Genomic DNA, 24,471 nt, shown 5'->3' on the forward strand with positions numbered 1-24,471 from the left:
ACACACACACACACACACACACACACATATATAATTAGGCCATTTGACTAAAGTGCCATGATGGCTGAAAATTCAGTGCATCCCTGCTCCCCGATGCCCAGCGGGGAGGAGAGAAGCTTTCAGGATGGAGAGTGACGCTGCATGGTGACAGCTGTCATTGTTGCAGGAGGCCGAGCTCACCTCCCACACCTCCCGGCTCAGCCTCCTGTGTCAGGATGCAGAGCAGTGTGGGGCGGTAAGATCTGTGATCTGTCACAGGAGGCGGAGCTCTCCTCCCACACACCCCCGGCTCTGCCTCCTGTGTCAGAATGGAAAGTGGTGATTGGAGGAGAATGCTCTGATCTGTCATAAGAGGCGGAGCTCTTCTCCCCTCCTGTGACAGCCGATTCAGGATAGAGAGCGATATACATAAACTCACCGATCAGCTGATCGGTTAGTGTTTGTAAATAACTGGATATAGTGTGCTTACTATGTAGCAGTTTTGAAGGAATGGGAAGTGCTCTACATCACTTCCCATTCATTCATGATTGTGGACATAATAAGTACACTATATCCACAATGTATAAATGAACAGGAATACTGAGTATAGAGGCTTCCTGTTCATTTATAACAGGGGCTGCAGAAAAAAAAAGATTGAGGACTCTGTTCTCAATCTCTTTTTCTATTTTAAAAGGGAAACATCAGGGGTCTCTTTAGACCCTTGATATTTAATTGAAGGAACGGGGGGGAGTTTTGGCTTGACAAATTTTTTAAATTTTTGGTTTTCGGTCTAAAAATTCCATTTTGGTGCATTCCCAATTATTAATAATGAGAATATCGCATTGCTGGGTTATCAAGAAAAAAAAACAAACCCTGTGAGATTCTCTCTGAACTGTCCCGGAAACGTCAGAGGAGCCACCTGGAGACTGAGGTTCCAGGTCTCAAAGGAGGGGCAACCTCCCACCCTCTCCTAGAGGACAGAGTGCCATCTAGATTTCTATTCTGTCAGAGCATTCAAGTTCGTGCTGGGCTTTTTCAGACTAAAAAGGAAAGCAACCTACTAAAAGGAAAGCAACCAGCAATAAATGTTTATTTGCAAATTACACATTCTATACAAATAAAAGACAATGTTCTCAAATAACAATTTATGAACTTTCAAGGTAAAACTTAGGAGCAGTGTTTGGCTTCACTAAAAACTGCATAGAAAAATGGTCAGGTTTAGAAATACAGACAGCTTCATTTATGTGCAACCTTGCTGTATACAAAAACAAGAATCCAAAAATCAATGTCTCCTAGACTTGTCTTCAAGCACCACTGACAAGGTATGTTTTGCAGGTAACCCCACATATGTAAAATGTGTAGTAATCAGAGCCTCAATAACTATCCACAAAACAAGAATGGTTGGTGAATCACTGAACGATATCGATCCCCCATGACACCTACCTTTTCCTTCATATTCTCATAGGAGCCTCCTTGAGCCATCACAGTATTAGACTGGACGTCAAAGACAAAACCGATTGGATCTGTGGGAAAAGGAATGCAGAGCTATTACCCACATATGAAAGGCACATCTTAGTACAACAGCTATTGAGTGAAAATCAAAACGGAAAATATGAAGAATTTGATCTTTTCTCCGTATACATGAGAATGTAACAAAAGTATATCCACATATATACAATACCCCATTCCTCATACTTCACTACTTCAATAAAGCTTGCTGTGTTCATAGCAGGCAGCTCCACCTCCCTAGTCTGGATAGTGTAGAAGCTGCTGCATGCGTGGCTATAATACTGCACGACCCGGAAAAACTGGACAGCCCTCTATCTCTTTAACTCTAGAATTTCCTCTTCCAAGACATAGTGCACTATTCATCCTGCACAGGGAGGCCGATCTGAAAGTCAGTAGCCTGAAAATCACTTGGTCTGGTCACACACAGTATACTGCTTCTCATATGAAGTCTTACATTTAATTCAGAATAAATGACATATATTTATTCAAGAGCCAGCAATATAGACCAGAGATTAAACTTTTTGTATATATGATGTAAGAAGAGCACCAGAAGACTATCAGTAGCTCCTACCAAATTACTACTACAGAAGCCAAATCATGTATTAGATCGGATCAGGCAATGATAATAGACTACTGTACTGTTTATGTCCCTCTCCTACAGGCAAATGTGCCACACATGCGTACTAAAGAAACAATCCACCCAAAACTAATTGACCTGCTACTTTGACAGGTCTGTGGCTTGTATAAAATGGTTAACAAGTACCACTGGGTTAATAGTAAAATGACCTACCCTGGTGTGTTCCCTCCTCCCCATACTCTCATTGGTCCATTGCTATAATGGGCTGCCTCAATAGCCAATAGGAATGTATGGAAGGAATGGCAGTGAAGTTCTATCACTACTAAAGCTCCCAATGCTTTTGAGTCTAGAGGGGGCGATGGAAGATGCTTAAGTTACCTGCAGGTTCTTGTAGGTGTATGTACTTTATATCTGCCAGCAGCTTATTACCATTTAAGACATTTTAAAAGTAAGAACGTGTAGAAAAATATACTTAGATTTATAAATGTTTCACCCAGCAATGCAGGTCACACAGCACTATAAAGCCGCTAGATGGCCCTAAAGAACATAGGAATTTCCTATGCTCCATAGCGCTATCTAGGTGCGCTTTGGTAGCTATATGTTGGGCGGAACATTTATATATCAGCCCAATACTGTTGCTACAGCTTACCGTCTTCTGAAAAAGCTTATTTCTTTAGTGTTATGCAGACCTTCCAACTGTATTTTCTCTTCAGTCAATGATCAAAGAACACGTATACAGACCAGAAGTTCTACCTTCAATGGCTGCATACTTGTGATCCAACTCCTACACCACTCAATGGAGGCAACATGCCACAAATCATATTCATCACCCGAGTTTAAACTTCAGCTCCATTACAAGTGAGCACCACCAGTCCGTTTCTTGGATGTACAATAGAGGTACTAATAGAGTACAGGTAAAAGAAACATAGCAGGATGCCAGGTAGCTGTAAAGTATTCCCTGCAGTTTACAGATCTATCTTACAGATTTATCTTCTTGTTAAATTAAATGAAAAAGGGGTAAACATGTTTGTAATCTAGACATCCATGTTTATGAATGTTTAGCACCATGGCCATAGGAACATTTCCCCTAGCTCAGTTGCTCCAGGGCAACTTTTTTTTCCTGTCACTGGTGACTGTCACTCATTCAGAATGTCACAGCTAGAGAAAAACGGACGTTTCCAGGCAGGCCGCGGAAATGCTCCAGTTACAAAGTAGGTCTCGGCTACATTATGCATAGACAGGAAGACACGGCAAAAATAAATCTGCAGGGTTTTTGTTCCACATTTGTGGACATAGAGTACATTTGAATGTGATCAGCTTAAAAAGTAAACCAGTCAAAGGATAAGGGTGGGCTGCCATTGTGGACCTCCTCCTAAAAAAAAATGATGGCTGTCATCATGCTGACCCTCTGGCTTTACTCATTTAATTCAGTTACCCAACACAAGTATACAAATACGGACTTTTGACTTTCCTGATTTGCATACTTGCTGGTGACTCAAAAGTACTCTAGCCAGTTAGCAAAACAGCCACGCAACTTTTGAAAGGACGCCAACTATGTCTTCCTCTCAGGACAGCCTCCCCTTAAAGAAAATATTTTTACAGTTGCCAAAATGAAAGTTTTAAGGAGAGAAGCTTCACATATTGTTTAGTAATGCTACACTATAGCAGTTCACAAAGCAGTACGAGTTATCTTAATGCATAGGCGATTTGATCACAATTACGATCACATAAAATGTTAATATAAAGAAAAAAAGAAAAAAAAAAACACATTTAAGTGTTATAATTGTTATAAGTGAAATCATCATTTCACTAGAGACTGTAAAACTCAATGGCAAGGCCAGACAGAAGTTACCAACGTTTCGAGAAGCAAAAACCTATGCAATAGGGAACTGACATATATAAAAAAAATATGCATGTGGCAAATTTAGATGTTAAAACCTTTAGGCTGGGTTCATACCTGGGCGTACGGAATATGCACGTTTGCACATCGATTTGCGGTAAAAGAAGCGCGCTACAAAAACGCGTTTCCGAGGGCTATCCGGCTGTATCCTAATGGATACGCACGGCAAATAAGCCCCAAAGAAGGTCCTGTACTTCTTTGGGCATAGGGCATTTTTCAACGCGTTCCTTTGTGCTGTAAAACGCCCAGGTGGGAACCATGCCCATAGGCAATTATTGGTTTTCACATGTTGAGCGTTTTACAGCGTGTAGGAGCGCTGTAAAACGCCCAGGTGTGAACCAGGCCTTAGGGCCTAATCACACCAGCAGTCATGCTACAGCGCACAGATGTGCCTGGCACAGTGCTGATGCACTTGATAGTGACTCATTGCACGGTTTACTTTTTTTTTGTTAGAACACATGTGAGATTTCAATAAGGTTCTATGGGCTCAGCTCAGTGCGATGCGGTTGCACTGCATGCCGTACTTTTTTTCTGCACATACTACTGCAAAGCGGCAGTGTGAACTGAGCCCATCTGGAACAAGGCAAATTGCCTTGTCTTGAGTTGTGGTTGTGCTCTAGAAAATGGCTGGCGCAGCCCCAAAGCATCTATTGTGAATGGGCCCTGAATGTTAAAACGAAAATAAATAAATAAAAGGAGCAAATAAAGTACAATAATGAAAATACTACACATCTTGTACTTTTGTGCATTGGATTAATCATTTATTCTGTAATTTCAGTAGTTGCTGACAAGATTGCTTAAAAGCAAAGTCCACTGTTCCCTAAAATAAAAAAAAAAAGGAAAAAAAATCAATAAATGCAAAGACATTAAGAAAAAAAAAATGTGCCTTTATTGATTTTTTTTACATTGGAGTCTGCAAAGCACTGCAATCACAGTTAGTGGATCACAGGTGCAATGCTCTGGCTCCTGCAGACTCTTCCTCCCCCAGCCCCTGCCCATACCAAGGTCACTGCACTTGTGCTCCATTGTTTCTCTGCAGCAGTGGCAGACAGAACTTGTAGCCCCTTGACAGGATCTGTGAATGGATGACACGGCTGTGTGGGTGGAGCCATGCCAATTTCAAAGATGCACAGAATCATGCAGGGATAACAAGCGTGAGATTCTGCTAAGGAGGGGGTTTGGGGAGCAACCATGTTATACCCTAAATATTGAAGAAACAGTCAAAAATATGGAGTTAGTCTTTAAATCCCAACTTCAAGCTATTTGTTTAATAAAATAGATCCCTAGCAGGTGATAAAAAATGGTAAAGCAGCTTACGTTGCAATACTCACCGGAAGTCCAGAGCTGCCCCACAGCAAGGGTTAACAACATGTTTCCTTCTTTAAAAGTTCTCTTTAGGGTAAGGGGAGGACATATACTAGCATCCTCCCGTGACCCAAAGCTCAGTATATTGCGGGCTATAGCTTGCTATATACCGAGCACCGCAGCCGGGACGGATCCTGACAATACGGTCTGGATCCACCTAGCTGTGCGAGTGACAGCGGGCTCTGCCTATCTAGAGGCAGAGCCAGCTGTACCCGCCCCCTCCCCGTCCGTTCCTCCATTCAGCGATGGAGGATCAGAGAAGGGAGGGAGGGAATCCCTGCGGCGAGCTGTGACTGAGTCACCGCTCACTGCAGGGAGACGATCGGGAAGTGAGTGGATCGGTGCATGTTTCTGCTCATTTCCCGAACTGACCTGCGACAGCTTCTTTGTCACAGGTGGGCTCCAACTATGAGAATGAGTGGAAATCACGCATCTCATAGTTCTCCTTTAAGCTTACACTTTACAATCTGAGCCTACAACCTTTGTACAATCAACTTTAGATTTCACAAACTATGTAGTATGAGGACCTACCTAAAACTATACAATCAGGGCGGCCCTCGCACGACATAGTTTTGGTGGATGTAAAGAAGTTCGATTGTATGGTGTATGGCCAGCTCTAGTGTTCATCTACAGCAATTGCTACTGAAAGCCTACTCCAATTCAAGTTAGATATTGCTGAAAAGCTTGTCGTGGCATCTGCCTAACAGCTAAACAAATGACGATTGCTTGATATTGCCACATTTTATTCCTTCCATAAGCAATGCCTTATTTAAGAAGTTTGCCTCCCTTTTCCTACAGAAAAAGGAACGATCTGTCAGAGCCAACAGTATTCAGTAAACTGATCTCTACATTTCCCAAATACAGATTAGGTCTAGCAAAACCAGAACAGGCCAAGTAACTGTATTTAGGGTTAATAAAGAAAAATAATCCCTAACAGAATCAACACATGGATAATGACACACAGGTCTGTTTCACAGTGGTTGCTGCCTAGTCCCTGGATGATCAGAAAAAACATTTATCATAAGCATAAGATATAAGACATGAGGAAAATACACATTCCCAGTATGAACAATGAATTCGGTTTGTTGCACAAGGCAAATGGCAAGTGTGGCAAATGGACAGGTTCAGCATACGTCACCTTCCACAGGAACACTCTTCCACAAATAATCATGGGGAGGGTTCTATGGAAATACAAAATGTCAGAAATTGCCATTTAGCAACGAAAAGCCTAACGTCTAAATACTTAGCAGATGCCCGATGCACAGCTCTGGAATGTCTGGTATTGGGTGCATACATTTCTTTTTACGCATTTACTATACACGGCTATGAGCAGCTAGCTGTGTCCCACTCCAAGGACAAGGAAAATTACAGACACAAAAATCCAAGCTATAGGCAGCTGTGTGTGCACCTGGTGGAACTTTCAACATTGGCTTTCTAATGCCACAATATTCACGGTTAAAATAGGCTTAGACACCCTAAAGCTAGCCAATTGTAGAACAAGTCCCATCAAGTCACTTCAGCCTGTGCCTATGTGCTGGGATTTATAGTTCAACTGGAAATGTAGAGAAAAAAAAAAACACCTAGTCAACCATCGGATACAGAATTAAAAAAAGTTTATTACCTATACACTATGTACAATATAATACAAATATAAAAAGGGCTTGAAAAAAGGGGAGCTGGATCCCTCACACATCTACTTACCAGTTCACCTGGATGAAGACACTGAGAAGGTATGTGATAATCTCTGCCTGGAGCAGATAGGAGATCACAGACTCTAGTTGTGTGACAAGGTACAGTATAACCAGTGTTAAATGTACCTGATGTTTCCTGTACTGGAACGTGTCACACAGTTTTACATGCCGATGGTTTTCCAGACACGCCTCCAGCCCTGTCAAACACTCTCTCCAATACCATCACAGTGGTCACAGTCAGAAGACAATCCGCACCCAAAGTAAGCACAACGATCCTTCGTCATAAATGCACAGCATGCTGACTGACGTCAATTCAGCTGGGAGGGAGTGGGGCATGGCTGATAAAACACTGGACTTGGAAACTCGGGTTCAACTCCAGATCCTCACACTTACATATTAGAAAAAGATCTCACAGCTTATGCCATGTCCTTTATTGATACAAGAAGTAGAAATCAGCACAAGGAATTTTCAGTAAACAATCGCCAAACAAACGTATTTGAGCCTTTGAAACTAAATCCTTGGAATTCATAAAGAGTGTTGCAGATAAGATGAATTTGCCTGACAAAAGGTCTGTGCCTGCAACAGATTCATCAACCAGAGCTGCTGTGCAGCCGCCAGCGTCATAAGCAACCAGGGCTGCTGTTCAGCCGCCAGCGTCATAAGCAACCAGGGCTGCTGTTCAGCCGCCAGCGTCATAAGCAACCAGGGCCGCTGTTCAGCCGCCAGCGTCATAAGCAACCAGGGCCGCTGTGCAGCCGCCAGCGTCATAAGCAACCAGGGCCGCTGTGCAGCCGCCAGCGTCATAAGCAACCAGGGCTGCTGTGCAGCCGCCAGCGTCATTAGCAACCAGGGCTGCTGTGCAGCCACCAGCATCATAAGCAACCAGAGCTGCTGTGCAGCCGCCAGCATCTTAGCAACCAGGGCTGCTGTGCAGCCGCCAGCATCTTAGCAACCAGGGCTGCTGTGCAGCCGCCAGCATCTTAGCAACCAGGGCTGCTGTGCAGCCGCCAGCATCTCAGCAACCAGGGCTGCTGTGCACCCGCCAGCATCATAGCAGCCAAGGACACCGTGCAGCCTCCAGTGTTATAACAATCAAGAACATTGTGCAGCCCCAGTGCCATAGCAACCAATCATGCTGTGCAGCCGACAGTGTCCTAGCAACCAATTCCAAAGGAGGGGGGGTGCATGACGGCCCTGTTACTCCAAAATGACACTGGTGTCTGTCATTTACCTCCATTTTTGTTATCTCTTCATTGTTAAATAATTTGTCACAGCCATATAACGAAGCGAGACAAACTGCTTGAAGCTGTTGCACGTGATGAAAGCAGCAAGGAAACGGTCAGAAGGCTTATAAAAAAATGTAGCGCCAAATTTATGTAACAATAAAACCAGAAATTTGTTGCAAAGGCAATATTGAATCACCCTCAATATTTTAAAAGGCAAACTGCATGCAATGCCTACATCTAAATGTAGTATTTGGGGACCCACATTTACACAGTCTGTGTGCTTGAGTAAACTTTCCTCCATTTCTGGACATGAGTACACAAACCACACTAGTTATACCTCATAAATTATTTCTGAGGCAAGTGGGTGTGTTTGCCCAGAGGTGTACTTTAAGTAAATATATAGCATATGCTAAATTAAAAGAAACCTGTAATGGGAGAAATGTGGAGTCTGCCATTGCTGAACTGAAAAAACTAGCTAAATGGCCGTCATGAGGACCATCTGGCTCCAATACTTTGAGTTACTGACCTACAATAAAGTTCAGATCAGGAGTTCTATCTTCCTTTGCTGCATACTTATACCGGCACTTTACATTTTTTAAATCTTCGGCTGCAGTAAGGTCCCGCGCTTACTGGGGACCTCACAGTGGCTGTTTACAGCGCTGGTCTGGCTGTACATTTCATCATCCTCCTTCCAGCCGCCCACACAGCCCTGGTGAGACCCCCAACGCGCAGCCCCAGTGAGCAGCACAGTATGTAGCTTCATATTGTTCTGCATTGTGGTAGGATTTATTGATGGGATTTTTAGTTCTCTATAGCTGGTGGTATTGCTGTATAATGTATTGCCGAGATTTAGTTCTCCCTCTACAGCTTGGAGTCAGTGGCAGAACTACCAGGGGGCGCAGCATTTGCAGCTGGGAACGGGCCCTGGCAATTCACCACTGTCCTATAATCATTAGTCTGTATTGTTTTAGAAAAACCAGTCACATGACAAAAAAAAAAGTATTAGTAATTGGTATTGTCGAGTAGGGCTGCAACAACTAATCGACATAATCGATTATTGAAAAAGTTGTCAACTTTTTCAATAATCGATTAATCGGCTTCCGATCAGTTGGCCCTGTTCACAGCTCCACACGCTGTGCGCCGCACCTCCTCCCCACCTCACGCTCGCCGCTGCCAGACTCGCTTGCCCGCATCCACACGCCGCACCTCCTATCGAGTACTTGAGGAAACTCATAGTCAGTCTGAAAAAAATGGTATTGGTGCATCCCTAGTTAGGACAGTTAATTCATAATGAACCAAAACCCTAAAGACATATGGTCACATGATCTTTGCTTAAGGGAAATACACTGCTTGTCCCCAAAAAAGTAACTACTCTAATATTTTATTGGACCCCTTTAGCTTTGATTACAGCATTTAATTTTCATCTAGAGTTGCATTAGTTTTGGTGGAAGAAGGTTAATTGTGATGATGGAAGAGTCAGACGACTGCGTAAAGTCTTCACCAGTACATCCCAAAGATTCTTAATGGAGTTAAGATCTGGAATAAGTGATGTACAATCCATGTGTGAAAATGTCTCATGCCTGAACCAATCCTTCACAATTTCAGCCCGATGAATCCTGACATTGTCATCTTGGAATATATATCCATGACAACAGGGAAGAAAAAAATCCATTGATGGAAAACTCTGCTCATTCATTATATTCAGGTAGGCAGAACATTGCTGAACCTAGACCTATTATGCGTTGGAAGACTCTTACCAATTTTGCTTAGACCAGGGGTCAGGAACCGCATGTGGCTCTTTCATCCCTCTGCTGTGGCTCCCTGTCCAGGGTCTTTAGTCCTAAAACAGCTGTTCGGTCCTGAAATGTCACTTCTATCTGAATTTGTGAGTGGGGTGGAATGTGAGATTGCACTCACAAAGTCGGATAGAAGTGACATTTCAGGACCAAACAGCAGTTCCAGGGCAGATCAGTTCTCCTTCACATATGATTTGCGATGCATAACAGATTACAGCATCCATACATAACAGAAAATGTGCAAACAGGTAGGCTTTTAATTGCAGAAGAGAAAAATGGTTTCCTCTTACCTGCCCATTCGTGATCTTCAAGACAATGAACACAGAGCTGCACATGTGCAGCTCAATGTAAAATTGCAACATATGCCAGGATGAACCAACTCCCATGCATGCGCAGGAGTTACAGCATCCAGGCACAAGCCAACCAAGATGGCCGAAGCACAAGTGAGGAAGCTCACGGACGTCATATCACTGGAGGGGAGGAGAGTATCATACCGCTTTAACCGCAACAGAGATAAATCAGGTCTGTGCTGTGGCAGAGATGTGCAAATCTCAGGACTGGATAAACAAATACAAATCCTTTTGCAGGTAATCCTTATAGGTATTTAATCTATGTATTTATCTGCTTGCTTTAGTTCAGCATTAGGTTTCATTTCTTATGATCTGCTTGGATTTAAACCTTAACAGCGTCCAGTGGGAATATGTGTACAATAGTGATTTTTAAGTCACCAGCACAGGAGGGAGTTTGAAGCATTATTCTCTAGGAAAGCCAGGTAACTCGGGCTCCAATTACTGTTCTTTAATTGTTACAGAAAAAGAGCCAACATCCTTTAGAACTTAATGTTACAAGGCTAAATTATCTTCCTTGTTCTGCTACACCATACATGTAGTCGTATATATACACACACTATCCATTACAATCTATGCATTACTATCTGACATCACAGAAAAAACACTGAGCTTACACAACTAATCTCTGTAAGAGGGTTGGAGTTAAAGCTCTAATGTATTTGCAGTGACCTGGATTGAAACAAAACCTGCAGCAAGATTTTGTTCAGGTCAAAGAGTGATATGAGTAAATAGAACAGGTTTTCTGCTGGCCTGTCTTTCTAGAGCAGGTCACGGTGTCCAAAAAATGAATCAGTACAACACACAGTACTGAATTTACAGCAGATTATTATATAGCATGGATTATGCTGCAAGGTATTAAAAGTGCATCTGTATCTTACTTGCCCCCTTTCCCCTGATTTAACCCATCCTACCCTCCACATATGCATACTTACCTTAAACCGACGTCCACAGTTTGGATGTCTGTTAATATCCAACGGTGCAAATCTTCACTGTCCTGCACATTAGTGCACCATAGACATTTGGCTCTGTCCCAAGGCCGGAGACGATCCTATAGAAGTATATAGGGCTGTAATGCATAGGTGTGGCCACGACTGTAAAGCCTTGTGGTGCGGAATGTAAATAAAATTGTAACCACAACCACCGGACCATAGTAAGTATTATTATACAGAATGTATATAGTGCCAACAGTTTGCACAGCGCTTTACAATATAAGGAAGACTTTACAATCACAATACAATTCAAGACAAGGTGGTAAGAACGGCCCTGCCTGTGAGAGCTTATATTCTAAAAAGGGAGGGGCAAGTGATACATGAGGAGCTAGCTGTGTGGGGATGAAATGTTTGAGAAAGTGATTGTCCAGTGGTTAGGTTGAGGCAGAACAGGCTTCTCTGAAGAGAGGAGTCTTTAGGGATTGCCTAAAGGCAGACATAGTAGGAGATAGACGGACAGGTTAGGGTAAGGAGTAGGGCTGCAACTAACAATTCTTTTCATAATCGATTAGTTGCTCGATAATTTTTTCGATTGCATTTACAAAAAAAAACAAAAAACTCTCCCTCTCCCCTAGTAAGGAGTTCCAAAGGATGGGAGAGACTCTAGAGAAGTCCTGGAGGCGAACATGAGAGGGGTTGGCGAGTGCGCTAGAGAGCAGGAGATCTTTGGAAGAGCGGAGGGGACAGTGAGGGCCATACTTTGCCCCCGGCTATATCTCCAACCTAAGCTCAGAGTTGTGGATGGCTTTGCAAGTGGTTGATTGGAAGCTAGTGGAGGGATTGGCAGATGGGGGGTTGCAGTTGGTTAGGTGGATGAGTCTAGCAACAGCATTCATGATAGAGTAGAAGGGGGATACCCTTTGTGGAGGCAGGCCAATGCGGTGGGGTTGCAATAGTCGAGATGAGACATAAGTGAGTGGATGAGTAGCTTTGAGGTTTCATTGGTGAGAAAGGGGCGTATTTTGGAGATGTTACAAAGGTGAAGGAGGCAGGATTTAGATAATGATGGGACGTGGGCCAAAAGGTGAGGTCAGAGTCAAGGATCACACCTAGCACCTTGGCATGGGGAAGGGAGGGAAGCATGCATCTATGAGGGGAGCTTGAATTGGATTGGGTAAGGGAAGGCAGTAAAAAGGATAAGCGACCTTTGTGTTAAAGCACACTTTGCTGGACAAGCAATTTCAAGTATGCCATCTGCAAAATTTGCACAGTCAGCAGATCTAAACTCAATCACTAAAATCTTATACAAGCTTCAATATTCTGATGCAATTCCAAAAGCCAATTCTTTTCATTCTGCATTAGGATAATATGGTGATCCTGCCATTAAGGTCCTTGTTCAGGCTATTGAGTAACCATGGCCTCCCAACTGTGCGCCCGCACTTTTACCCCTGTTAAAATCACCACTTAATAAAAAACTACAAGGCAACACGCATTGTGCAGGCAATGAAAAAATTAAAACAGTATTTTATTAATAATTCGCAATTGCTCACACACAGTCCTGACCCATGTGCTTTTACAGTACTGCTCCATATGCTCTCAAACAGTAGTGACCCATATGTCCCCTCACAGTACTAAAATAGCCGGTTTCTGGTGGATGCCATGGCGGTTGACAGAACTGCAGTCAATTAAACGTATAAAAAATACTCAAATAAATTCCCAACTTTGAGCATTGTTTGTCATGGAGAAGGTTGTTTCCAACTCTGACTTGGCCAGTGTAGGACATGTAGTCCAGCCAACATACAGCAGGGATCTTATTTCACAATAAATGGTATATGTATTACGTTCCAAGCCTTCATACAGAATCTTAAGCAGGGTGCAAACTTTGCAGTGCGTTAACACAAAGCATGTTAATACATGGCTTGACAAATTTGCTTTGAATCTAGGAGCCAGCTAAAAAAAGTTTGGAGCCAGTCATTTCAATACAATTTAAATTGGCGCACGTGGCGATACCTGATGTGTTGCACAATCGTCGTTTTTGTATGTAGGTGCCCCCGACTTGTTTCATGGGGGCTGGACACTTTTTCTAGTGCCACCTTTCCACTTCAATAGCTTTAGCTGAGGCAGCTGAATGTTAACACAGCAGGCAGTGGCTGCAAGCAATATCCAGCCTGCTATTGGCCATTTTAAATTGCAACACCTAATAGCAAGCTAACTATTGCACTCGCCCCCCTGCCTGCTGTCAATCAGCAGAGGAGGGAACTGAAGTAAAAAGATCTTCAGGTCCTCCTCTACTGATTGACAGCAGGCAGTGCAATAGCCAGACTGCTATTGGCTATTTCAAATTGCAATAGCAATTTGAAATAGTGGGGGCACAAGGGAATGCAGTCACAGCGGTCTCTCCTCCCTCTGGCCGATGGGTCCCCTCCGTTCCCCGCTTCCTCTTCTGATATAGAAGGGGAGAGCAGTGGGGATTGAAGGGGTCACTACCCACAGCATGCAGCAGGCTCCCAGCGGGGAGGAGACCAGTTGAAGCAGAACTGATGCGGCGGGAGACAAGGAGAATGTAGGGGACAGTGAACGAGTTGACAAAAGCCCAGGCACCAGGATACCATTTCTAGTCGCCATGGCAACCTGGCACTTGGGATTTGTCGAGCCCTGTGTTAATATACGTCACTTATGGCAACCCAATTACCACTAACTAAAAACACACCAAAAAAGTGTATGCATTTTTTTTTCTTGAAAGTCATTGCACGCATTGTGGTGTGTTAAAAGGGCAGCTGCGTTGGCATGGTGCCCTGGGGTTCCATTAAAAATGGATAACACTGCAGCAAACCAATGGAATGATTGTGGCTCTGCAGTGCAAAAGTGTGAAAAAATTGGGTTTTTGAGGCGTTCAAGCGTTTCCAGACCGGACAAAATGTGACATGCAGCATTTTCTCTGTACGGGTCGGAACTGACTGCGCACGTGAGAACTGTAGCCCATAAAACACATAGGGATACAATGGGATGCATTTTGGGTGCAGGAGCACACGGTTCTGGTCCAGACACAATCAGGACGTCCTGTGAACAAGCTCTTATGCATGCTAATAGAGCATTACATAACATTTAAAGATTTCTTCTTTAGAGACGTTAAAGAAATCAATGTTGCCACAGTGGTCTTCCTTCAAGAAATCAATGTTGCTTGCATTGATGCTTTTGTAAAATCAGATCTGGCAGAGGAAAAATAAAATGTACAGTATATTGCCAGTTGGTACATAGAACTAACAGAAGGCTATGGTGCTCCTCTCCCTGTGTCTCCCAGCCCAGCCTATAGGGTTCTACGGAACAGGATGTAAACACAAATGGGAGGCCCTGGATCTCGGTAACTGTGCATGGAGGGGGGAGAGTGGGAAAAATAATAAATTAGTAGTATTAAATGCTCCATGTATTTCCACTTACTGCACCCTTACTGTACTGCACCCTTACTGTAATAACATTTTTCTACATAGGTGTGCAAATACACATATATCCTGCCGTTTACTGCTGCTGGCTCCAGGTTCCCCAGTGCAGCTTCCCTGAACTTCCAGGAAGGGAAGAACACACATTGTAAATCAGTAACAAAGGGACAGCTCAGACGCCAGCAGCTGTTCCCCAATTAGCTTGGGAGCAGGGGAGTCGCTTGCTGTGGGCTACGCTTTAATGGACGCACGTAGCTTAGTAGCACACAGCCAGTTGGGAAAGCGCTTGCAAGGGTGGCTCCACAGCACCCTGCAAGGGAAAGGAGCTCCCGTAAATCCAGATAGTGGTCAGTGCTTGCGGGCCATGTGATTCAGAGAGAAAAAGAAAAAAAAAGAAAAAAACTTTACCATCTCAAGGAGAAGAATACTTTGGAAGTTAGATCAGCAGCATTTAAAATAGATGAAAAAGCTTTGTGCTTGAATATCACTTTAAATGACCCAATACTAGTCTATCACCTAACACGACACATATAAAATGAAATCCACTACATTCATTTTAGTTAAAAATGCATAAAACACACATCTACAAAAGATATGAATTTTCACACAGAGTTGCCAGTCACTACAACATAAAATACATTTTGTGCAGTTTATAAATGTGACCCGTGTCCTGCATGTAGAGATTATGTCAATGTGACTTGTCCCTTAGGGGACAAGAAAAACACAAAATAAAAAGTTAAACAGAAATAAAAAGGTTAGTTCAGCAATACGCAAGAAATAGCTGAATCATCAAAAAGGTAGGTCACCCTGTTCCTTTGACATGAAAAAAATAAAATGATTTACAGACAACGTGATCAATGAAGCCTACAACGTGGTCAATTTCTTAAATCTAGTAATAGGCTGAGGCGGGTGAAATGCGGTTATAACATTCCCTGTGGAAATATTAGCTTTCTTTCCTGTGAATTAAACACTCTGTAATATTAGTAAAATCCTCAAGTACTACACAGACTGCAGAGTGCAACATGCTGATCGGTGGTTAATCCAACAGAACATACCCATTTGTAATTTGTGTCGTGACCAAAAGGAATTCCAAGCACATTACTTATATAGCATGTCCCTCGCCTAATGCTGCAGATGTGCTTTCAAAACATCACCAAAAGCAGACTTATTATGTGAACACATGCATCTCATCATGGGCACCATTTAGTTAAAAATGAAATAACCACGCTCTTTCCTTGCTAATACCTACCTTTAATCCCAGCACTCTCGCCTTGGATGAGGCTGAGTTACCACTTCCCATAACATGATTTCTACACTATAGCATTGATGACATATTCTGCGTTCCGCGAGTTAATACAGTAATGATTATCACAGCGCAAATGTGTCCTGTCTGCAGATTCTCTCTTTAATGAAAGCACATCAAATGCTCTTAATAGATCTACGTTAAAGGTTATGTTTGATGATAACTGAACAGTTTTGTATCCACTAAATGCTTCTACTAGAACTGTATGTAAAGAACAGTAATCAAATGTGATTAGGTAGTTGCATCTGTAACATTTGCTCGAACATTCATGACTGCAACCAACAAATTAAAAAAAAAAATGAAATAACCAGAATCCAGAGCACCAATGGACCCCATTTACAGCTCAGTGGTAAGCGACGTATTTTACTGTCCTGGCCTTACCCTGCCACCTAATGTCATGCTTTGTTTATTAAAGCGGACCATTCTCCATGCATTTTTTTCCTGCCATTACCCGGCTGGACCCTGCAGATTCCAGACGGGATATCACTAGAAAAGGTTAACTTGCATTAAAGAAAGAAAAGCTGACAGGCAAAGCACTGCTTGCTGCTCCTTCAGAAATGTCACGTTGACTTCCTTTGACCTGAACAAGTATACTGATCAAAAGTTCTTACTTCACTTTAACTGACTGCACACTAGTTCCAGATTATTGACAAAGCACTAATGCCAGAGACTGCCAGGCAGCTTCCATTGTCAGAAGTCCAGCAATACACATTGGAAGATCTGCCTACAGCCTATTTGCATGTTAGCATGACAGCTACCGGTAGGAAGATAAGTTAATGTTTTAAGAAACTTTGTTTCTACGTACAGTTTGTAATCCTGCATGGACACGGGCATCCATATTTACTGCACACAAAAACAGGCTCCACCTTGCAATGATATATAATGATTTGACGTTATTGCTCCTATCCTAAGTGCAATTAATCCGCCAATTCATTGAATCTACAAATGTATTCTGTATTTACTAGAACAAAAGTATGGAAGTTCAAGCATTTCAAAATGTAACTATCACATTAAAACACTGCAATAAGGAGAAAATATCTGCCAATTGAAAAATACACCGTACTGCAGCTAATCTAATTTACTAAATATTTTGGAATAACCTACGGTATTTTCTTTTTTTTTTTTAAATCAGCATCTTAAAAAGGGACGATTAGGAAAAAAAAGAAGTATATACACATGTCTAAGCGAACCCTGGCAGCTCACCACAAAAAAAGTGTCTCTTGATATCCATGCTCAGACTGTAGTCAAGGCAGTTTCAGGCACATGGAATGAAGAGAAAGGAAATGTTACTTATAAGAGGTACACAGTCTTTAAATTGGAAGAAACAGGATGCTCACAACAGTCCAAATATTTACCCTAATCAGTGTGACGGCCAGCTTGAGCTTTCTCTTCCAACCCGTAAGTGAATTTGCTTCTACCTGCTTTCCAACTTGTTGTCAGGGGCCTATTGTTCCAAAGGTATTTAGGTGAAACCCAAATCAAGCACTGAAAAGGAAGCTACATCTCTCTCAAGAGAGATCTGTGTCCAAACAGACAAATCCCCAGATAGATGCAAATTTATTACCAAGAAACCAACCAGATAGCTGTACAATCCCTTTATTCTACTGCACTGCAAACCAAAGTCCAATTGCTGTTAACCATTTGCTTTTTAAAATAAAAGATAGTCTAAATAAATTAAAGTTATATTCAAATCAGAATGTCTTTCTATTTTAAATGCAGATGAAATCACTTACAATGGAAGCTGCTCCTTGATGTTTACAAAGTTTGTTTCCTCCAGAATCAGCTGGTCCCCTGAGCACTGGCCACATTTTAGGTGGCTCTTTGCCTTGCAGGGTCCTATGGAACCACCCTTGTGTGCTTTAGTAAGCTGTGACTCCACAAAACACACAGGCACAGCAAGGCGTCAAGACACTCTCCTGATCCCTACCTCTCCTCCGAGCTAGTAGAAGGACAGCTGCTGGAGACTGTGCTGTCCCCTGTGATCTTGTACTGGACAGAAAGTTCAGGGAAGCAAAGCTGAGAGAGTTGGAGTCAACTGTTCGTTAACATGGGCAAAACATGGGCATTTGGGCAAAAATGTCAAGAAATACTTTGCTGAGTAACTACTTAACTCGAGGGTATGGAAAACCAGTGATGTATACAATTCTTGCTTTTCTTTTGTTTTTAATTCAGTCCCATTGCCAGCAGGAAAAAAACAAAACAAAACAGTGCCCTGGCTTCAGATAAAAAAAGCTGCACTCTCTGTGAAAGCAGTGGTCTGTCTACAGTGGTTCAGCACACTCCTGCTGAGGTAAAGGCATTCAAACGCCCCTGTGTAGACTATAGCTCTGCTCTCAGGATTACAGAGCTGCAATTCTTAATAAGCAGGGAACAGAAACAACAGATGGACCGCTGCTTTCACACAAGATGCAAGGGGGAACTGGATATTCTACTGCTGCTTGGGCTGAAATAGAAATGAAAGACAAGTCAAAAGACACATACAATTTTTGCATCTGTAGTTTAACTAGATACTTCAGTTGCCCAAAACAGCATACATGGAAAGGTTTGTGTTTGTTGTATAAGCAGCCTATGTGTGAAAAAGCATTCACACTTCTGATCAGAGTATCACCTTTCGTGCAGATGTCGGAAAGATGACCACGTTTCATGCAAATTTATTTTGCATACTGCAAGTCTAGTTCCCAACACCTTCCAACCTGCTATTTACAAACGCCCCCCACAACCAATGCCAACAAGAAACTCACCAGCACAACCTCTCAACCAGGGTTCCTTCAGGAGGTTGCTAGGGGTTCTTAAAGAGAGCAATTTCTCTCAGAAAACAGCCACTGGAACTAGCCATCTATAGTAGGACATTCTTTCTATTGACCACCAATATAAGTATCATCCTTTTCACTGACTACCATGCTAATGTACCGCAGCGTCTGCTGAGATCCCATGCTTGTAGGGACATCAGCAACACTTCTGGGGATCTGGCAGTGGCTGTGCCTGGCAATGCCTGTCTGGTTCTATACCTTCTGCTCTTCCTTCCCGGCACAGGCACAGCCCTGGACAGCCCCACACGCAGCACAGTACAGCCCTGCACACCGGCATCTGTCCGATCCACTCGAGTCCTGCAGAGATTCACATGCCGCCCAGGTGAGATTGCAGCCTTCTGCTCTGGTGGCATGTATTGTGCTGCTGCTGCAGACATGGGCATGGTGCTGCGGACATGCGGATGGTGCTGCGGACATGCGCATTTAGCCCTGGTGAGAAATTTCCCTAAAAATCAACAGTTTGTGTTTTAGAAAAAATGCCACATGTCTCTGTAAGAAAAAATATTGGTAATTGGTATCGACAAGTATCTGAGGGCAAGTACTTAGTCTTAAAAAAGTGGTATCGGGACATCCCTACTTACAACCATTATACAACTTTGTCCCGACATCGCATCCTCGTTCAATTTTCATTTAAACAGCCCATCATGCACAGACTAATGTAGTTTGCGATTATCGGTCGCCAGCACCACTAACTGGCCGATTTTCGTCAATCAAAAGACCAAATTTTCGTTTGCGTATGTGCAATTTTCATTGTGCGGTAACGCCAGTAATCCGCCAATTTTTGTGCAACTCGACAACAATTTTCTAGGCTGCTTGAAAGATGAAAATCGGCCAGATGTAAGGTAATTGAGGTTGTGCACTTCCCATCAACTGGCCGATTGTCGCACAAAACCGCGATCGCGGACGAAAATTGTGCGATAAATCGCAATGTGTGTGGGCAACTTAAGTGTAGGCAGATATTAAAGACTCATTTAATACAGGTCACATTAAAACTGAAGTTTATGCGTCTCCACAAACACAAAAAACACATTGGTTAAAAGGGAAACTATAACCGATGTTCATGTCATACACTCACAAATATGCAAGTGAGAAAGCTGTTGTACTTGTTTAACATATGCAAAACTGTCCAGCAAAAGTGACAGGTACAGAGGTTAGGACAAACGCCATAAAACATTGGCGAGGGCGTTTACAAAAGCCAGTTATAACAGTGGGACTGGGGAAGGGGAGAGAGGGGACCTCCTAGTTAACTACCAGTGATAGACTGCAACAGGGATATTTATCCCAGTGACAACTGTACCATTAAAGTCTGACTTGAGGATTCTATAAACAATGTAACCCAGTGACAACTGTCTAAGAGGGGAACGCCCTTACTCTACATTTCCTCTTCTGGTTGCATCTCTGGGACAAAATATGAAGGGAATTCTCCCCAATTGGAAAGACAGCAAAAAATAAGCTTTACTCGCACCACACACTTTGTTCTGGGTGGTGTGCATGAATAGTAAAAGGGGTGGGAAGAAAAAAAAACTTAGAAGGGAAACTTCGGGAGAAGGGACATGCAGGCTGAACAAAGAAAATATAACAGATTCCTGCAACAATGCATACAAGTGTTGATCGAAGAATCTCCCGCTGTCTTCATTGTATTCTGACAGCGGCTACTGGCTGCTGTCAGAATACCCAAACAGAGCTGGCAGCTGACTGGTTGTCGACAGCAACACATTGTGGTTCATAAACTGTGGGTTTATCAAGAACAGGCTGAAATTCGCATAGTGTATGGCCAGCTTTAGCATTTGCTTTCATACCGATAAGGATACCTGCTGACTGCAGCTCTATATTTATGACAAGGAAGGGTGCATGCGAGACCACTGTACAGAGAAAAGTGGTCCTTAGCTGCTGAATCTGGCAGCATTTAAATAAAGAAACCAAACTGATTTGTATAATTCTGGAAAAATTACCATCAGCCTTTAATACGTCAGGCCAACAAGAACGCTCTTATAAAGTATGCTGGTCGACTGGTACTTTTAATCTGAAATGAGTAGTGCCTGGGGAAGCCTTTTTTTTATCTGTGTGTCTGACCACAAATCCTAGTCTGCAAGAAAAGAACTGCAAAAAGATCATGCTATCACACAACAATGTAATTATTTGAAGAAATAAAGCAGAATCAGAAAGAAACCATGAAGAATATTTTGTTTTACATACATTTTGTAAATCAAGTCTTATGATATAACATGAAGAATAGCAGAATAAAATAATAAACTAGAATTTCAATTACATTGTTAAGCTGTGACTTGTGACAGTAGTAAACTTTTCTAAATTGGTTTATGTATCACTTTGCTATCACACAGATATGTCAAGACAAACCAGATAAGAATTTTGGTTAGTGTAGCCATCTGGCTAACCAACTGTTCTGGGAATAGTGAAGATTCAACAATACCTTGTGAAACTTGCACAGCTGGGAATTTGCATTTCTCATAGCTTGGTTGCAGTTAGTACAGATGCTCTGAAACTACACGCAGAATAGAAATTCGAGGTTTCCATCCAAAATCTGTATCAGTCATTCGCTGTCTAGCAATGTCATATATTTGACTGAAGATGAAGTATTGAATACACTACACAGAAAGCACCTACAATATGGCGGTGCCTGTTTTTTTCTGACTCAGGGATTTCATATATATTCCAGACTTTTGTTTTTTGTTGTTTTAATTTTAGATTGAGTAGGCATGGTTTACAATCAACAGGATTTTACCTTTTGTAACATCACTGGGGACCTTTTCCCTTAGGCCCCATTCACACCTGACCGTTTTGTAGCGCGTCCTACGCTCGATGAACGCTCTACAAAACGGTCAAAAAAATAAATAGCATTGTAGTCAATGGTATCGTTCCCACCTGTCCGTATTTCCGCCCGTCCCGAACGCACTACAAAACGGCCCACGCATGAAAAGGTCCCGGAGCGGTTTTTGCTGCGTATTGGTCCGTTTTGTAGGGCGTTTTCCATTTGTATACTGCCAAGTAGCCTTTGGAATCGCGCGACTTTTTTACCGCGACAGACGCGCATATTACAATACGCATAGGTGTGAATGGGGCCTTACTTCCTGTGTTGATACCATGGAAGAACTTTCATTAAATAAATAAATCTGTTGTTTTATTGCCATCTCCTGTCCATACTAACAAATGTCCTTTCACATCCCATGTATTCATTGGGAGAGGTAGTTTTTTTTCTTTCTTTATAAGTTTTGGATATACCATGACAATGCTGGAACCTCAGGTTTCAAATTGATTTCTGTGTTTCCAATGAGATTCTTACATTTTCTGAAAAGAAGCGAAATGAAATCTCACCCACAGGGACAGACGATAATAAAAAGTTTGAGTTTCCAACCTATACCCATGGTATTTATACAAGAATATTATATATATTTATTAAAACAGGGATGCACAAATCCCAGGAGTTCTGTATACTCCTTAAAAATAACTGCCTTCTAACTTTTGAATTTTTCTCTAGTCTAGTCTTGGAGCTGGAAAAGTATCTGTACTTGTACAGAGTACGGTACTTGGTATCTGAACATCCCTACTAGTATATCCTTGTAAAATTTTAAAAGCGGTCTAAAAAGTACAAAAGCAAACCCATAGGAAAGAACAGATGTGGTCCTGGATACTGGATTTATGTATGAAATTCAGAGAGAGAAAGGCATGTCTTTAAATAAATTGTCACCGTAGACTTAACGGCATGCTTTCACACATGTCACCCTCCCCTTCAATGTAACACAAGACTTGCCTTTTAATTAAAATAAATGTCAGCCTCCTTAGAAATGTCAAACATTAATAGTTTTTTTGGCCGATGAGCGGAAATCAAGGAGTCTGTATACCATTGTTGTCTGGCTGCCATCTCGTACAAAAAGGACAAACATTATTATTTTAAAGACATTAATAAACATTATAACCTGCGTTATTCGCAAACTACCAAACAGAGCTACAGCAAAAAGGTTAAAGCTGTAGAATTTCAAGGCAAATCCAATGCACATTACCAACCGTGAGTAGTAATTTAGCAGGAATTTTAGGCAAGAACGCAAACCTTTGGTTTATATGTACATACTAAACCTGCCTTACCATAAATAAAGCTGAAAGGGGAGTGGAACTAGAACTTTACAATGAAGGGCAGCTGGAATTGATATGGAAGAGATTTTGGTTTCTGATAAAATGCCAAAAGGATTGCTGGCTCCGTATATCACTATTTCACCAGAAAGATGTAACCGCAACAGTTCACCTCCTGAACTTACATTGGACTTGCACCATAATCTTCAAATATTGTAGAAAAAGGAGACCCTTTCCCCTCTCAAAATGCCCGCTGACCTGGAAACAGAGTAGCCAAGATATGGGATGTAGGAGGGCAATGCAACCCACTGCTATCCACCCATAATAAATATAATCCGTCTTGGACAAACCATATATATATATTTAATAATAATACGTCATAAAAATCTTACTTCTGCTTGCTAATAGGAACAGAAATCATCTGGCAATGCGAGAATAAATATTGCACTCCCCGGTTCGAGTCCCGATCAGGGCACTATCTGTAAGGAGTTTGCATGCTCTCCCTGTGCTTGTATGGGTTTCCTCCCACACCGCAAAGACATGCTGGAAGGTTAATTGGCTCCTGTCTAAATTGGCCCTGTATGTATGCATGCATGTGAGATAGGGACCTTAGATTGTAAGAAAGATACACACACACGTCTAATGAAAAGATGAATTTATATAGATCTTTACTTGTACATCTGTACCTAGAAGAATTTCTGTAGTAGAAGAATTGTTTCATAGTCTACCACAGGGGTAGGCATCCTTGGCACTCCAGCTGTGTTAAAATCTTGCAATTCATCATAGTACTTGTAGTTCCAAGACTGCCTACTCCTGGTCTACCAGGTGCTACTAACTGTGTCTATAAATAGTTTCCGTCAGATAACTGACCTTTACTACTTAGTGACCGTGGGTTTACAGGGTTTTATCATGCAACTCCTGTGTTGTGCCTCTTTATGTTTTGGCTTTCCTAATGGTACTGCACAACTCCTCAGCTTCAAAGTCCATTCACTTTCCTATTTTTACAGCATACATTGCTCAAAGTACCTCTCAGTGAAGTCATGCAAGGGAAGACTGTTCTATAATGCCCTACATTGTAAAGCGCTGCGCAAACTGTTAACTCTAAATAAATACTATGTAATAATAATGCTTTGTCATGTCCTCAAATGCAGGGGCACAGTACCACATTCCTCCCTTTACCTAATGGAATGAGCGTTTGAGGTGAATACTGTGCAGCCAAGGATGCATGTAATATGCATGAATTTAATGACTAAAATAGACAAAGCATAACTGGAATTTTGGTCAATGTTTTTAAGATTTAACACTGTGGAGAGTATGTGGTAATTTCGGCAATAGAGGCAGCATTCTTTAAAGAACCACAATGTTACTTGGCAGCATTTTTGTCTGAAAGTCGGCACGGCATATAGCAAGTAAACTGCTCCTTTTTATTCTCCCAGTGCAGGTTAGAGGATTAAAGCTGTGCTGGCTGTTTTTAGCGCAGCCCCAATGCAAGACAGGGTAACTTGCCTTGACA

The 24,471-nt window shown here is 42.2% G+C and overlaps 1 protein-coding gene across 3 annotated transcripts in view; it reads right to left on the bottom strand.

Annotated features, from left to right (window-relative positions):
* Positions 1-24,471, bottom strand: part of SPATS2 (spermatogenesis associated serine rich 2) — a 78,570-nt gene that overhangs the window by 21,459 nt on the left and 32,640 nt on the right. For 2 of the 3 annotated variants that reach the window (XM_018573546.1, XM_018573547.1), the window contains exon 3: positions 1,423-1,502. In XM_018573546.1, the coding sequence (XP_018429048.1) occupies positions 1,423-1,502 (80 nt within the window). Of the gene's footprint in view, positions 1-1,422; positions 1,503-7,031; positions 7,047-24,471 lie in introns of those variants that run through there. The other variant, XM_018573548.1, reaches the window with a different exon arrangement.

This window comes from Nanorana parkeri, unplaced genomic scaffold (assembly GCF_000935625.1).
Source record: "Nanorana parkeri isolate BGI_ZX_2015 unplaced genomic scaffold, ASM93562v1 scaffold2421, whole genome shotgun sequence".
NCBI lineage: Eukaryota > Metazoa > Chordata > Amphibia > Anura > Dicroglossidae > Nanorana > Nanorana parkeri.